The sequence below is a fragment of the Somniosus microcephalus genome, chromosome 11 (assembly GCF_052327205.1).
Source record: "Somniosus microcephalus isolate GS21.2 chromosome 11, FLI_Smic_1.0, whole genome shotgun sequence".
Lineage (NCBI taxonomy): Eukaryota > Metazoa > Chordata > Chondrichthyes > Squaliformes > Somniosidae > Somniosus > Somniosus microcephalus.
In genome coordinates, this window is record NC_140997.1 from 232,556,414 (window position 1) to 232,572,889 (window position 16,476).

Consider the following 16,476-nt stretch of genomic DNA (forward strand, 5'->3'; position numbering starts at 1 on the left):
TATCTTGGGGTCGTCTCTCTTTATATGTGTGTGATCTCATCTCAGAGTATCTTTCCTATTTTATGAAATTAAAGTCACAATTGAGAACAGAAGGGGTGGGGAAAGTGCTGAAATATTATCCACGCTTCTTCACCTCTAAATTTGATTTCTCCAACAACCTCTGACAGTCTCCCAAACTCCATAAATCCCAACATGTCCAGAATTCCACTGCCCATTTCGCGACCCACGCTAAGCCCCACCCGAGAGTCATCCCCATCCGACTTGTCTCCCAAATGCATACAATTTAAAATCCTCGCCCTCTTCTACCCCTGCAACCTCTTCCAGCCTTGTGTCCCATCCTGTGTCCTCTGGCCTTCTCCCCCCCCCCCCCCCCCCACCTTAAGTGGTAGACCCTTCAGCAGTCTCAGCCCTACTCTCTGGAACTTCATCCACTTCTCTACCTAGAAAAACTTTTTCTTAAAACTCATCTCTTCAACTAAGCCTTCAGACCTCTCTCTTAACCTTTCCCTCCCCCTTCCTCTGAAGCACATTAGGATGTTTCTCTACAATAAAGGCACGATATACATGCAAGTTATTGTTTCATGTTGGCGTTTCTGGATTAGTTCTTAGTTTGTGTAAAATTAATATTTGCTTTTGCATGGGGGCGGATGTGGAGTTGCAATGAGTGTCTCAGCCTCCTGCTGTGTTTGCCGACATGTTATTGCACTCCAAAATTAATTCATTGTGTGAAGCACTTTGAGGCGTTTTAGTGTTATGATAAATTACTATATAAATGCAAGTAACTGGCCTTGTTTATCGTATTGCTATAGGGAAATATCATATTGCTATAGAGAAATGTCACTTCATTTCTTTTTGCCCTTAGCGACCAACCAATGGTTCATCCCAGCGGTGAGGGGGGACATTCCTGCAGGCTGTGCGGCATACGGATTTGTTTGCGATGGGACTCGACTTTTGGTGTTCGGTGGTATGGTGGAGTACGGGAAGTACAGCAATGAATTGTATGAGCTACAGGTAAGAGCGGAAGGGGGGCAGGGGAAATCATCTCGCCTGCTTTATTTTGTCAGGTTAGACAGTGGCTGTTGATAATTATCTGGAGAAAATCTAAATGTCTCGGTTAAATATATTTACTAATTATAGAATATGTGGAGTTGGGTCCGAATCTAGGACTTGAGTCCATTATCTAGGCTTTACTGGAAGAGTGCTGCATTATCGGAGGTGCCAGCTGACTGTCCAGGTGGCGGTGGAAGATCCCATGGAACCACCTGAAGAACCTGTGTACTCGTCACCATTCCTCCCTCAACCAATGCCATCAAAAACTGTAACTGCTCACTCATTTGCTGATTGCGAGACCTCGCTGTACACACACTGACTGTGTTTGTGGGAGCTTGTGGAGCGCAAATTGGCTGCCGCGTTTCCTACATTACCACAGTGTGTCAGCCAGTGGCTCAGTGGGCAGCACCCTCGCCTCTGAGTCAGAAGGTTGTGGGTTCAAGCCCCACTCCAAAGACTTGAGCACAAAAATCCAGGCTGACGTTCCAGTGTGGTACTGAGGGAGAGCTGCACTGTCGGAGGGGCAGTACTGAGGGAGAGCCGCACTGTCGGAGGGGCAGTACTGAGGGAGTGCCGCACTGTCGGAGGGGCAGTACTGAGGGAGTGCCGCACTGTCGGAGGGGCAGTGCTGAGGGAGCGCTGCACTGTCGGGGCAGTACTGAGGGAGCGCCGCACTGTCGGAGGGTCAGTACTGAGGGAGTGCCGCACTGTCGGAGGGTCAGTACTGAGGGAGTGCCGCACTGTCGGAGGGGCCGTCTTTCGGATGAGACGTTAGACACAGGCCTCGTCTATTCTCCCAGGCGAATATAAAAGATCCCATGGCACTATTTCGCAGAAGAGCAGGGGAGTTCTCCCCACTGCCCTGGGCCAATATTTATCCCACAGCCAACGTCACTAAAACAGATTATCTGGTCATTATCACATTGCTGTTTGTGGGATCTTGCTGTGTGCAAATTGGCTGCCGCATTTCCTACATTACAGCAGTGACTACACTTCAAAAAGTTCTTCATTGGCTGTAAAGCGCTTTGGGACGCCTGGTGGCAAGTCCCTCTTTACCTACATGACATCAATAACTACACTTCAGAAGTGGAGGAGAAGCATCCGGGAAGGCGCCGAACACCTTGAGTCTCTTTGCCGGAAGCCAAGCGCAAGGAGCGCACGTCAACCTAAACACCCCACCCACCTGCCCCTTCAACCACCGTCTGCCCCACCTGTGACAGAGACTGTAGGTCCCGCATTGGACTCATCAGTCACCTGAGAACTCATTTTTAATGTGGAAGCAAGTCATCCTCGGTTCCGAGGGACTGCCTAAGAAGAGAAGAAGACTTCCCTTGCTTGTAAAGAGCTTTGAGACATCCTGAGCAATGTTCCCTCTAATTTTTGGTGGTACGTGGCCCATTTAACGGGTTGCGCGGCCCATTCAATTTTTCTCGCATGCACGGTTATTTATATTGAAAAGACTGAGCAGCCTGTGCGGGACCTCCAGAGCACTACGCAGCTTAACGGGAACATTGATCCTTGCGACTTGACTTCCATTCATACATTAATACACTGTGAGACTTTAAGATTTTAAAGGGCCAAGTTTTACTAATGTTTATTAAAAAAAATTAAAAACCTTTTCTACAGTGATAACACAGTTTTCCTCTAGGGAGCCAACAGAAGTTGGGTTGTGAATATGTGGAATATGCAGGAAACTCCTATGTAGAAAATAGTTGCACTTCTACCAGGGGCCACTTGACGGGAAGCGAGTTGCAATTTTGGCAGGCCTCTTGTTCGTCTTCCACCCCTCCCCACGTAGCTCGGGAGATGTTGAGGCCAAATGTTCCTCCTCCCCTGCTGCTGTCCACCTGACATCTGTTAACAGTCTACAGATTGGGCCCGAGTCCCAAATGTCTGGGTGGCACGTAGTGTGCATCATTTATAGCTGCTAAATCATTGGGCAGGTCGACCAATGCTGGCAGCTTTTTAGTATCTGCAAAGTGAGTTCACAATTTCAGTGAAATGTTCTTCAAAGTTCAACGTTACTTCACTTTTCCTTTACTTTCTGACAGCTGTTTCATACTGAGGTTCTGGTAGCCATAAATTACCGTCGTGCGTTTGGAACACTATCCAAATTCTCCAGTTCCAGGAAATGTTTTCCAAAATAAAATCTTACATGGAGTCTTCAGAAATGAGTGTTGTCCTGGTCAAAACAAATTCTCTTTGGGCCGGGCAGGATAAACCTAGCCTTCTGTTTACTGTAGCTGCAATTTAAGAAAAAAAAATCCAGCCTCTTTCCAATGATTTTCCAGTGAGCTTTTATTTTAACCACAGTGATGTTTAGCTATAACTCTGAGCCAGCTGATCAGGGAACTTTTATTTCTGACTGCGTGTATTGTCCCAAAGCCTTCGCAAGCCATAATAGTTTCATGGAGAAGTTCCCCTCTTCAAAACATTCTCTCGCTGTGGGTGAAACCATAGACGTTTACAACACAGGAGGTCGCCATTCGGCCCATCGTGACTGTTCCAGCTTTTTTCTAAAGCAATCCCAAACTAATCCCACTGCCCTGCTTCCTTCCCATAGCCCGGTATCAAATATTTATCCAATTTTCACTTGGAGGATCCCATGGTCTCTGCCTCAACCATTCTCTGATGCTCAGGAACCCTCTGCATGAAGAAATATAAAGAGACTGAATTTCCTCCCATAGATTTGGATGCATTTTTGGCGAGAAAATGTTGGGGGTTGGGAAGGACTAATTGGGACACCAGGAATTACTGGCCGTCCATGCAAGGAGAATAGTTATTTTGTCCGCTTAAATCCGGTTGTCCCAGGTAATCGGACTCTGGACAGGGGTGGTTTCATTTGATGTCTAGCTGGGTCATCAGATGTGTTCAAAATCTAATGGTGTTATCGGGCATTAAATCCTAATCAGTAGAATCGGATGTGGCATTCATTTTGTTTTCCTGCTCAGAAGGCACTGACCCATGCTAGGATATAATTCCACTGGGGCAGGTGGCCACCTTGCCCAAGTGCCCACCTTTTTGATTACAAGTACAAGCCCAGACGTTAAATCTGTCTGACCACGGGGGCACTTCACAGCCAAGCTAGATCCTCACATATCCCCCCCCCCCCCACCACACGTGCACTTTTAGCAGGGGCAGGGAGTGGTGGTGGTTGGGGTGGTGTCATTGGATGGCGATGAGCAGTGGAGGCTCTAGTTGATTTTCTCTTTCTCTTAGCCTGGAAACGCTGAGGCCAGTTGCAGCACCCTTTTAAGCCCTTGCAGCTGAAACCAGCTAACTTCACCACAGACTGGGAATCCAACTTGGAATCATACCGTGCAATGCAGTTACCCAGTAAACTGGGAGTTGTTTCTTTTCCCTGAACAAATCTGGGTGATTACAGTAAAAGTATTAAGAACCAGACTGTTACCATAGGAAATTGCCCATGAAGAAAATATTTTTAAGTTACCTATTTGATTTATTTCACATTCTATACAGCTCATTGTGGAATACAAAGGGCTGTTAATTATCCAAGTTTGTGCTGGTAAAAGTGTTTTGGAGAAGCAACTCTTCACTCATGAATGGGGCTGCTGTCCAAGATTTAGCCTGCAATACTAATTTTGAAATCCCTGCATAAGTGTTGGAGCCATTGAGACTCTGAACTGTTGGATGGTATTCAGGGAAGAAATCGCCAGTAACTTATGCTGCTGTGCTCTTGTTTTCCAGGCAAGCAGATGGGAATGGAAAAAATTGAAGGCCAGGGCCCCCAAAAATGGTCCCCCACCGTGTGCACGACTTGGGCATTGCTTTTCAGTAATTGACAATAAATGTTATTTATTCGGGGGATTAGCCAACGACAGTGAAGATCCAAAAAATAATATTCCACGGTAAGAAACCTGTGTGTCTATTTGTCCTTCTCCTTTTCCAAGCTTGACACCAATCCAGAATTACAGATGTGACCAAATTTGGTAGTGGATAAATTCCAAAAGAGATGCATATTTGTTCAGGTTGGGAATTGGAAATGGAAGGTGCTTTCTGGTGCAGTTAGGATTAAGGAGGCACCGGTGCATCCTGGAGTTGGGAGGGAGACCAGTTCATCTTCCGTGTTTCCGCTGGCTGAGTGAGACCAGTGCCAAGGGAGTGGTGAAACCTGTCCTGCGAGAGCCAGCAGCTCGAGAACTACATGATGATGGAGAGAAGTGATAATGCGCTGCATAAAAGCAAGTCAATTCTTTTTCTTAAACTTGCACCTCATACACTGGGATCGGGTGAATTCACACTTTGTGCAGGGAGCAAATGAGAAATGAAAATATATAGGTGGTTTCGTGTTGCCTTAGTGCCACCAGCAGCTCAAAGCGTGGGCTTTGTACTGCCGAGCCTCTCGACGCCAGCAGCATTGAAAACACGGTGGAAACCTGATGCAAACGGGTTTTTCCAGCAGCCTGTCTTAACAAATGCCAGCAGTATTCCATTTGACCGTGCACGTCTTGGGATCCCTCCAGCTGTGGTGCAGTGCAAAAGTGCCTCAAATTTGTGAGAACGCAATCCTGTGCAAGTACAGTGCAAATTAGGAGATGGTCAAGATTTACACTATTTTCTGCTCTTTTAAGGGAGACTTTTTTTTCCAAGTTATTTTCCCGATCATAGAAACATAGCAGATAGGAGCAGGAGTAGGCCATTCGGCCCCTCGAGCCTGCTCCGCCATTCAATGCGATCATGGCTGATCATCCAAACTCAGTACCCTGTCCCTGCCTTCTCCCCATATCCCTTGATCCATTTAGCCTTAAGAAATATATCTAACTCCTTCTTGAATATATTTAATGAATTGGCCTCAACTGCCTTCTGTGGTAGAGAATTCCACAGGTTCACCACTCTCTAGGTGAAGAAATTCCTCCTCATCTCAGTCCTAAATGGCTTACCCCTTATCCTTAGACTATGACCTCTGGTTCTGGACTTCCCCCCGCCTTTGGGAACATCCTTCCTGCATCTAGTCTGTCTAGTCCTGTTAGAATTTTATAAGTTTCAATGAGATCCCCTCTCATTCTTCTAAACTCCAGCGAGTATAAGCCCAATCGACCCAATCTCTCCTCATACGTCATTCCTGCCATCCCAGGTGAATCTTCGCTGCACTCTCTCCATGGCAAGAACATCCTTCCTCAAATAGGGCGACCAAAACTGCACACAATACTCAAGGTGCGGCCTCACCAAGGCCCTGTACAACTGCAGCAAGACATCCTTGTTCCTGTACTCAAACCCTCTCGCTACGAAGGCCAACATACCATTTGCCTTCTTAACCGCCTGCTGCACCTGCATGCTTACCTTCAGCGACTGGTGCACTAGGACACCCAGGTCTCATTGCACTTCCCCTTCTCCCAATCTATTGCCATTCAGATAATAATCTGCCTTCCTGTTTTTGCCACCAAAGTGGATAACCTCGCATTTATCCACATTATACTGCATCTGCCATGCTTCTGCCCAATCACCAATCTGTCCAAATCATCCTGAAGGTTATTAATAAACAGTTGTGTCTTTATGACAAAATGGCAGCTCATGATCATTTTTACCCCTGGTGCCAGACCAGAAATGACCAGATTCATTGAATACACTTTCACAACTTGCCATGGTGGGATTTGAACTTGTGACCTCTGGGTTGCTAGTCCCTGCCATAACCACCACACTTCCCGGTTTAACTGCTGTGTTGAACAGTAAAATCTATATATTTTGGTTTTCATGCAAACAAAAACTCTTGTTTTTTGAAAGGTATTTAAATGACTTGTATATATTGGAGCTGAAACCAGGGTCTGGAGTTGTAGGATGGGATATACCAGTCACCTATGGAACCCCTCCACCACCCAGGGAGTCCCACACTGCGGTCGTCTATCGCAACAAGGATAACAGAAAACCAAAGCTGGTCATCTATGGTGGAATGAGTGGCTGCCGACTCGGAGACCTGTGGATGCTGGATATTGGTAAACGTCTTTTATTTCTGTACCTGCAACAAGCGTGTTTTTAGGGACTTTCACATTTGGAGAGTCAGTGTCCAAGCGGAGATATTTGGCCTCCGGGTTATTTCACACGGTGCCACATCTCCTAGAGAAGACCTGTTGAAATCTGAGACTCTTAATTCCCATTGCGACAAGCGAGGGAAGCCAACTTTGAGCTTTTTAACTTTTAAGCAGCGACCTGATGGTGGCTTGTGGGACTCTCATTGGAACAAAGAAGGTGGGGTAGTTTCTATTTAGAAGACCACTTGGGTGCAGCTTGTGGCTGCCAGCTGCTGCATTCTTCCCACGTGAAAGCACCTTTAGAGATACAGGAGGTCAAAGTGTGCTGATTAAATGTTTTGTGGAAGATGCAGAAATAGGTGGAAAGTGTGAGCTGGTATTCAGAAAGCATGATTATAGAATCATAGAATGGTTACAGCACAGAAGAAGGCCATTCGGCCCGTCGAGTCCGTGCTGGCTCTCTGCAAGAACACTTCAGCTAGTCCCACTCCCCCGCCCTTTCCCTGTAGCCCTGCAAATTATTTTCCTTCAGGTACTTCTCCAATTCCCTTTTGAAAGCCACGATTGAATCTGCCTCCACCACCCTCTCGGGCAGTGCATTCCAGATCATAACCACTCGCTGTGTAAAAAAAAGTTTTTCCTCATGACGCCTTTGGTTCTTCTGCCAATCACTTGGGTCAAGTGTGGATTGATTAAGGAAAGCCAGCACAGATTTGTTAAAGACAAATAGTGTTCAAAGAACTCACTCAAGTTAATTAGTGAGGTAACAAAGGCTGATGAGGGCAATTTGGTTGATGTGGTGTACATGGACTTCCAAAAGGCGTTTGATTATGTTCCTCAGTACATTTATATGCCTTTCATTTTTTTGTCCCCTTTTACCATCCCTTGCCACTGTTCTCCTAACCCCGTGCTGGGAGACTTGTAATCTTTGATCAGTTGGACTGTGTGGAGGGAGGCAGCAAGGTATTGCAGCCAAGCCTGATCCACCAATTACACAGATGAGATTTCAGCAAAGCTCACTGGGTGACGGTGAAAACCGAGAGCCACCGTCTTTTTTTCCCTCCTCTCTAACATGGTGACACGCAGGCCGATCATGGCACCTGCACAGCTGCCTTAGCGAAGATTGGATAATTCAGCACAGGCAATAGGTCAAACTCGAGACCTCTTGTGGTCTGTAGGGCAACATCATGCACTGAGCTGTAGAGCTTTGTTCCCCCCCCTCCTCCTCCAGACGGTGCCAACACTTGCTGGGGTGCGGTTCGACGCATGTGTCTGTACTCTGCTACCTTACCCAAGTGGCTGTACTTCACGTCTGAGTCCAGACTGAGTGTTGGCAGGCCATTCGGGAGTGGAGGGAATCGCTGTTGAGCTTGATCCTGATCTTCCCTGGCATCCGCGCACACATGCAGTTTCCAGCAGGGATAGAAACATAGAAGATAGGAGCAGGAGTAGGCCATTCGGCCCCTCGAGCCTGCTCCGCCATTCAATGAGATCATGGCTGATCATCCAAATTCAGTACCCTGTCCCTGCCTTCTCCCCCTATCCCTTGATCCCTTTAGCCTTAAGAAATATATCCTACTCCTTCTTGAATATATTTAATGAATTGGCCTCAACTGCCTTCTGTGGAAGAGAATTCCACAGGCTCACCACTCTCTGAGTGAAGAAATTCCTCCTCATCTCAGTCTTAAATGGCTTACCCCTTATCCTTGGACTGTGACCCCTGGTTCTGAACTCCCCCGCCATCGGGAACATCCTTCCTGTGTCCAGTCCTGTTAGAATTTTATAAGTTTCAATGAGATCCCCTCTCATTCTTCTAAACTCCTCGAGTATAAGCCCAATCGACCCAATCTCTCCTCATACGTCATTCCTGCCATCCCAGGTATCAGTCTGGTGAATCTTCGCTGCACTCCCTCCATGGCAAGAACATCCTTCCTCAGATAACTGAGGATCACTGGATAGAGACCCTCTTCTCCTGCCCCTCACTCCAGCTGAAACCAATTGTAATGCCCCTTCCGCCACCCCAGGTGACACCGAACTTGGACCTGGGACCTTCCTGGTTAGTCTGGCTCAAAAAGAAAGAATGGAAGACTTGCATTTCTATAGCACCTTTCACGACCTCAGGCTGTCCCAAAGCACTTTACAGCCAATTAAGTACTTTTTGAGGTGTAGCCACTATTGTAATGTAGGAAACGTGGCAGCCAATTGTGCTCAGCAAGCTCCCACAAACGCCAATGTGATAATGACCAGATAATCTGTTTGTGATATTGAGGAATAAATGTTGGCCCCAGGACACCGGGGAGAACTCCCCATCTCCTCTTCTTCGAAATAGCACCATCGGATCTTTTACGTCCACCTGAGAGAGCAGAGGGGGCCTTGGTTCAGTGTCTCATCCGAAAGACGGCACCTCCGACAGTGCAGCACTCCCTCAGTACTGCGCTGGAGTGTCAGCTGGATTATGTGCTCAAGTCTCTGGAGTGGGACTTAAACCCACAACCTTCTGACTCAGGCGAGAGAGAGAGAGAGAGTGCTGCCCACTGAGCCACGGCTGACTCGGTTTACTAACTGGATGAATTCTGTAAACAATTAGAAAGTTAAGTTTTTAGTACTTAGAAACATTTTTGAATGTTAAAACTGTAAAGATGCTTCGATTGTAGAATCATACAGCACAGGAAGAGGCCATTTGGCCCATCGTGCCTGCGCCGGCTCTTTCATGGAATCATAGAATGAATTATAGAAATTTATAGCACAGATGGAGGCCATTCGGCCCATCTTGTCCGTGCCGGCCGACAGCTCTCCAGCCTAATCCCACTTTCCAGCTCTTGGTCCGTAGCCCTGTAGGTTACGGCACTTCAAGAGCATATCCAAGTACTTTGTAAATGTGATGAGGGTCTTTGCCTCTACCACCCTTTCAGGCAGTGAGTTCCAGACCCCCCACCACCCTCGGTGAAAACATTTCTCCTCACATCCCCTTTAAACTTCCGACCAATTACTTTAAATCTATTCCCCCTGATTATTGACCCTTCTGCTAAGGGAAATAGTTCATTCCTATCCACTCTATCTAGGCCCTTCATAATTTTATACACCTCAATTAGGTCTCCCCTCAGCCTCTTCTGTTCCAAAGAAGAGAACCCCAGCCTATCCAATCTTTCCTCATAGCTAAAATTCCCCAGTCCAGGCAACATCCTGGTAAATCTCCTCTGTACCCTCTCTAGTGCAATCACATCCTTCCTGTAATGTGGTGACCAGAACTGCACGCAGTACTCTAGCTGCGGCCTAACTCGTGTTTTATACAGTTCGAGCATAACCTCCCTGCTCTTGCCTTTATTAGCCGAGGCATAGAATACAAGTATCCCGTATGCCTTCTTAACCACCTTATCTACCTGTCCTGCTACCTTCAGAGATCTGTGGCCATGCACTCCAAGGTCCCTCTGTTCCTCTACACTTCTCGGTGTCCTACCATTTGTTGTGTATTCCTTTGCCTTGTTAGCCCACCACAAATGCACTACCTTGCACTTGTCCGGATTGAATTCCATTTGCCACTGTTCTGCCCACCTGACCAGTCCATTGATCTCTTTGAAAGATTAGTCCCACTCCTCTGCTCTTTCCCCATGGACCTGCAATTTTTTTTCCTTTTCCACTATTTAATCCAATTCCCTTGTGAAAGTTCCTATTGCATTTGCTTCCAACACCCTATCGGGCCATGCATTCCAGCTTTCAACAACTCACTGTGTGGGGGGAAAAAAAATCTCCTCGTCTCCCTCCTGGATCTCTGGCCAATTGCCATAAATCTGGGTCCTCTGGTTACTGACCCTCCTGCTGCTGGAAGTAACATTTTAGACTGTGGTATTTATTTATCAAAGCCTTTTACACTTTCAGGTTGGCAAAATTTCTTAATGAATTTTATTTGTGTGATGCAGAGAATTTAACGTGGAACAAACCAGAAGTTGCCGGAGTCCCGCCACTGCCCCGAAGCCTGCATTCTGCCACAATGATTGGGAGCAAGTGAGAATCTATTCTTGCCCTTAAGAGGAATTGCACTGAAAGAGGAATTGCACTGAAATGTTTCATGTTTGAGCTGATTGTGCTTGCATCCAGCGACACACTTCATTTTATTGTGTCCTTTTTTTTTCCCCCCAGAATGTATGTTTTTGGTGGCTGGGTCCCCCTTGTGCTGGAAGATGTCAAAGCTCCCACGCATGAGAAAGAGTGGAAGTGCACAAATACTCTGGCGTGTCTGGATCTGGGTATGATGTGTTGCTTCTTAACTCTATTTTCCCCCCTCCACCCCCGGCCCTCAACGCTTATTGTCCCTGTGCTATTTTATTAACGGGAAGCGACTAAACACCAAAATTGGCGTTGGTATTTCATTCGATCATAATCGAAAATTCAGAATAGTGGATAGCTGGGAGTGATTTCAAGCCATTGTGCTCTCGAATCAAGGACAGTCAAATGATATATAAACCATTCAACTTAGTTGTTCTTTATCACCTGAACCGTGAAATGAGATTACTGCCTTCATAAGCAATCCCGTACATCTACAATTTTTCATTGGTATCATTGGCTTGGAGATGGAATCGGCTGGTTTCTGAGGCTTGGGAGCGGGGTGGGGACGGGGAGGTAAGAAACTTTCTCTCTAAGCTATATTTGCCTCTTTTTCTGGATGCCTCCCCATTCCTTTCCTTTCAATAAGCACCTGGCCAGCATAGCACGTGTGAATACAAATGACGATTCCTTGGTGCGAGGTTACGTCGCTGCACCAACATGCCTTTGATGGCCCATTAATCTTTCCTTTCTCCGTCAAACTAGAAACAATGACTTGGACGCAGATCTCTACCGAATCGTTTGAGGACAGCATCCCTCGTGCCAGAGCTGGTCACTGCTCGGTCTCCATAAGCACACGCCTCTATGTGTGGAGTGGGCGAGATGGCTACAGGAAAGCTTGGAACAATCAAGTCTGTTGTAAGGACTTGTGGTATCTTGAAACAGGTAAGTGCAGTTTAGGGAACGGGTTGCAGTTGTGCATTTATACAGCACCATATGTTAGAAAGCCTACAGGCTTGCAAAGAGGTGAGGTAAGGGATTATTTTAGAGGTCCCAGGTTTTATACATTTATAAATAACAGTACATAAATGTGCTGGCCAATATTTATCCCTCAACCAACATCACTAAAACGGATTATCTGGTCGTTATTCACCAGACTGATACCTGGGATGGCAGGAATGACGTATGAGAGATTGGGTCGATTAGGTTTATACTCGCTGGAGTTTAGAAGAATGAGAGGGGATCTCATTGAAACTTATAAAATTCTAACGGGTCTAGACCGACTAGATGCAGGAAGGATGTTCCTGATGGCGGGGGAGTCCAGAACCAGGGGTCACAGTCTAAGGATAAGGGGTAAGCCATTTAGGACAGAGATGAGGAGGAATTTCTTCACCCAGAGAGTGGTGAACCTGTGGAATTCTCTACCACAGAAGGCAGTTGAGGCCAGCCAATTCATTAAATATATTCAAGAAGGATGGGCATAGTGGTTAGCACTGTTGCCTCACAGCGCCAGGGACCCGGGTTCAAATCTGGCCTCGGGCGACTGTCTGTGTGGAGTTTGCACATTCTCCCTGTGTCTGCGTGGGTTTCCTCCGGGTGCTCCGGTTTCCTCCCACAGTCCAAAGATGTGCAGGTTAGGTTGATTTGGCTGTGATAAATTGACCCTTAGTGTTAGGGGATTAAATACGTGGGGTTGCGGGGATGGGGTGGGATGTGTGTCGGTGCAGGCTCGATGGGCCGAAATGGCCTCTATCTGCACTGTAGATTCTGTGTGAAGGAGTTAGATATATTTCTTAAGGCTAAAGGGATCAAAGGATATGGGGAGTAAACAGGGACAGGGTACTGAATTTGGATGATCAGCCATGATCGCATTCAATGGCAGAGCAGGCTCGAGGGGCCGAATGGCCTACTCCTGCTCCTATCTTCTGTTATGTTATCACATTGCTGTTTGTGGGAGCTTGCTATGCACAAATTGGCAGCCACATTTCCGACATTACAACAGTAACTACACTTCAAAAGTACTTAATTGGCTGTAAAGCGCTTTGGGAGGTCCTGAAGTTGAGAAAGGTGCTGTATAATTGTAGGTCCTTTCCTTTATAAAAGTAACGATAGAGTGCTAAAGTTATACAAATCATTGGTTAGGCCACGGGTAGAATATTATGTCCAGTTTTGGGCACCCTACTTTAATAAGGCTTTCAGGGCCATGTAGTAGGATTTGCTACGGTGAAGCTAGGGATGAGAGGCTTTTGGTTCTGATGAGAAACTGGGCTCTTAACAGAACAGAGCAGGTTAAGAGAACTGATAGCAATGTTTAAAATTATAGGGAGTTCTGATGAGGTAAATGGGAGAAAGCTGTTTCCGCGGGTCAGGGAATCCATTAGCAAAAGGACAAAGGGAGCGGTTTGGAGAGATTTTTATTACGCAAATGGTTGTTGGGAAATGGAAGGCACTTCCAGAAGGAATGGTTCAAATGAATCCATAATACAGGAAACTTTTGATTTTACTGGCACCTAAATAACCGGAAATCTCGGTTAACCGGCAAAATTCAGGAGTAGGTTCAGGTAACTTTTATTACTTGCCTTCCTCGATCTGTTGCTGTGCAAGGGTGTGGCTGCAGCTGTTGCTAAGCTACAGAGACGCTTGCAACTTGTGGCCGTTGTTCTGAAGCTGTTGCTAAGCAACAGGGTTTGTTGCTTTATACGGAGCTCTCAGCTCTCCGTATCTTTTACTATAGCGTTCGGTCATCCGGAAATTTTGATGAACTGGCACCACGTCGGTCCCGTCCGTGCCGGATTAAAAACAAGTTTCCTGTAGCTTTAAAAGTGTAATGGTTAAATGCTTGAAAATAAATGAGTGTATGGGAAAGGGCAGGGGATTGGGACTAGGTGGATAGCACATTGAGAGCTGGTATCGGCCGACACAGGATGGACAAATGGTCTCCCTCTGTACTGTAAGATTCTGCGGTACTGTACGAAGCAAGAAAATCACAATTGTCGAATGAGGGGGAATAGGAGCAAACTGATAAACGTGAGTTAAAGCCCAATGTCGGGGAACATGTGTTTGCACTGTGAATGAGCAATACCCGGATTGGGCTTCCAGGCAAGATGGTGAAGGCAGAAATTCCGCCGTCATTCGAGGTAGATGCTGTGATGGGGAGAAGGGTGAGCTAGATGGGCCAAATGCCCCCCCTCATCTCTACTACATCCCGTCCCCACCTCTTCCTACTTTTATGAAAACTGAGTTTCCTATTGCTTTTTTTTCCCTAATAGAAAAACCTCCTCCTCCCGGCAAAGTGCAGCTGGTTCGAGCAAGCACCAACTCCCTGGAGGTCAGTTGGGGATCGATACCCACCGGCGATGGCTACTTGCTTCAGCTGCAGAAGTACGACGTCCCGGCAGCCACTGCCGCCGTGACCCCTTTGTCAAACTCCGCCATTTCGGGCGTCCGGTTGCCCAACAGTCCCGCTCCCGCGGCAGCGGCGCCGATGTCTCCCTCGCCGGCACAGCCAGCAATCCGCTTTGTTACACAGACGGCCGCTGCCCTGGGTGCACAGGCTGCATCCCTAACCCCTGGTGCAATATCTCCGGCCGTAGTCAGGATTCCTGCTGCCGTAGCTGCTCCACGCGGGCCAGGTAAGATACTCCCTCTGACTATTTATTTTGGTAGAAGAATTACTAATGGAGGCTCTGTTTAAGATGTGTAGGAAACTTTCGTTTATCCGGAGGTTAAATGTCCGGAAAGCTCTATCCACCGGCAAAATTCAGGAGTCGGTTCAGATAAGTTTTTTTTTCTTTTCGTTGCTTTTTTTCTGCAGTCGTGGCTCTGCAAGGTCTAGCTGAAGCTGTTGCTTAGCTACAGAGACGCTTGCAAACTACGCCGACTGTTTTGAAGCTGTTGCTAAGCAACAGGGTTTGTTGCTTCACACGGAGCTCAGAAGCTCCGTATGTTTTAACATTAGCGCTGGTTTCTACGGCAGTTTTGATGGGACGGCACCAGCTCGGTCCCGTCAGTGCCGGATACCAGAAAGTTTCCTGTAATGGCACAGAATCTGCTGACAAAGTGACCAAGTTTAATGCGCCTGCCGATATCATCGTGTAAATAATTGTGGTAAACCACGTTCACTATCGTATCACTGTTAGTAGTTAGCACTGTTCACCACTGTTCGTTATAACTGTATCACTGACCACTATTGTATCACGGTACGAGGTCGCCTCTTGCCACACTGCTATACCTGGGATGACCACTGCCGACTCCGCCTTGGCTCCACCCACCAGGCCAGGTATAAAGGTGAGCGACTGGCTGGTATTCCTCCTGCTTGGATCGGATCACCCACGAGAGTGGGCTCTGTTATTTAGTCAATAAAAACCTTTAGTCACCTTCGTAACTCTTCGCCTTTTATTGGAGGAATTGATAGGTATATCAATTTTATTGACTAAATTTAATGATGTCCGACAACGAGTCACAACCGGCGGAGGAGCCACCAGCGCAGCTCCCAGGAGCACAGCCACACCAGCCAGCTTGGCTGCGAGCCCTCAGACCGCCGTACCTGGACCTGAACCCACGAGCAGCAAACTCAGCCGCAGACTTTAAACACTGGCTGGTCTGCTTCGAATCATACCTGAGAGAATCCAGCGTCCCTCAGGCATCCAAACTAAGTGTCCTGCAGGCACAACTGAGCCCGAGAGTATACACTCTCATCGAGGACATGACTACCTACGAGACCGCCATCAACCTGCTGAAACAGAAGTACCGGACCCCGGTAAACTACATGTACGCTAGGCACCTCCTAAGATCACGGCCGCAACAGCCAGGAGAATCAGTAGCCGAATTCTCACAGGCGCTATATGCACTCGCCAGGAACTGTGAGTTTAAATCGGTGTCGGCAGCCGAAAATACTGAAGATAATATCCGCGACGCATTCCTGAAAGGCCTACGGTCCGAGTACTCACGGCAAAGACTGCTGGAAGCTAAAGACCTCAGCATGGAAAAAGCTGAAGCCCTCGCTATCTCCCTGGAAGTGGCCCACCAAGATCAGGAAGCATTCACCAGGTACTGCTCGCGACCCTGGGACTCGGGCCCGACCCCTACCACAGCACCCTTCCCAGCACCGCCCCCGGGACCTACCTCTGCGTCGGCGTCCCGGACCCGACCGGCCCCGCCACCCCCGGCACCGGCCCCGACATCGGGCATCCGCGATCGGGCCGCCGGCTGTTTTTTTTGTGGCCAGGAGAAGCACCCGAGGTCGCGCTGCCCAGCCAAGAACTCCATATGTAAAACCTGCCTGAAGAAAGGCCACTTCTCCAAGGCCTGCAGGAGCGGATCCTCAGAGGCCAGCAGTGCCGCATGCGAACTATGGGGGCGGCCATCTTCGTTTAGGGCAACTGAGGCCAGCATCCCC

The 16,476-nt window shown here is 47.6% G+C and overlaps 1 protein-coding gene across 1 annotated transcript in view; it reads left to right on the forward strand.

Moving 5' to 3' along the window:
• LOC147111333 (host cell factor 1-like) overlaps window positions 1-16,476 on the forward strand; it is a 121,298-nt gene that overhangs the window by 40,077 nt on the left and 64,745 nt on the right. Inside the window, exons 2-8 of the mRNA XM_086002123.1 lie at window positions 863-1,011; window positions 4,759-4,919; window positions 6,793-7,001; window positions 10,955-11,039; window positions 11,175-11,281; window positions 11,844-12,023; window positions 14,348-14,710. Coding sequence (XP_085858249.1) covers window positions 863-1,011; window positions 4,759-4,919; window positions 6,793-7,001; window positions 10,955-11,039; window positions 11,175-11,281; window positions 11,844-12,023; window positions 14,348-14,710 — 1,254 coding nt within the window. The remainder of the gene's footprint in view (window positions 1-862; window positions 1,012-4,758; window positions 4,920-6,792; window positions 7,002-10,954; window positions 11,040-11,174; window positions 11,282-11,843; window positions 12,024-14,347; window positions 14,711-16,476) is intronic.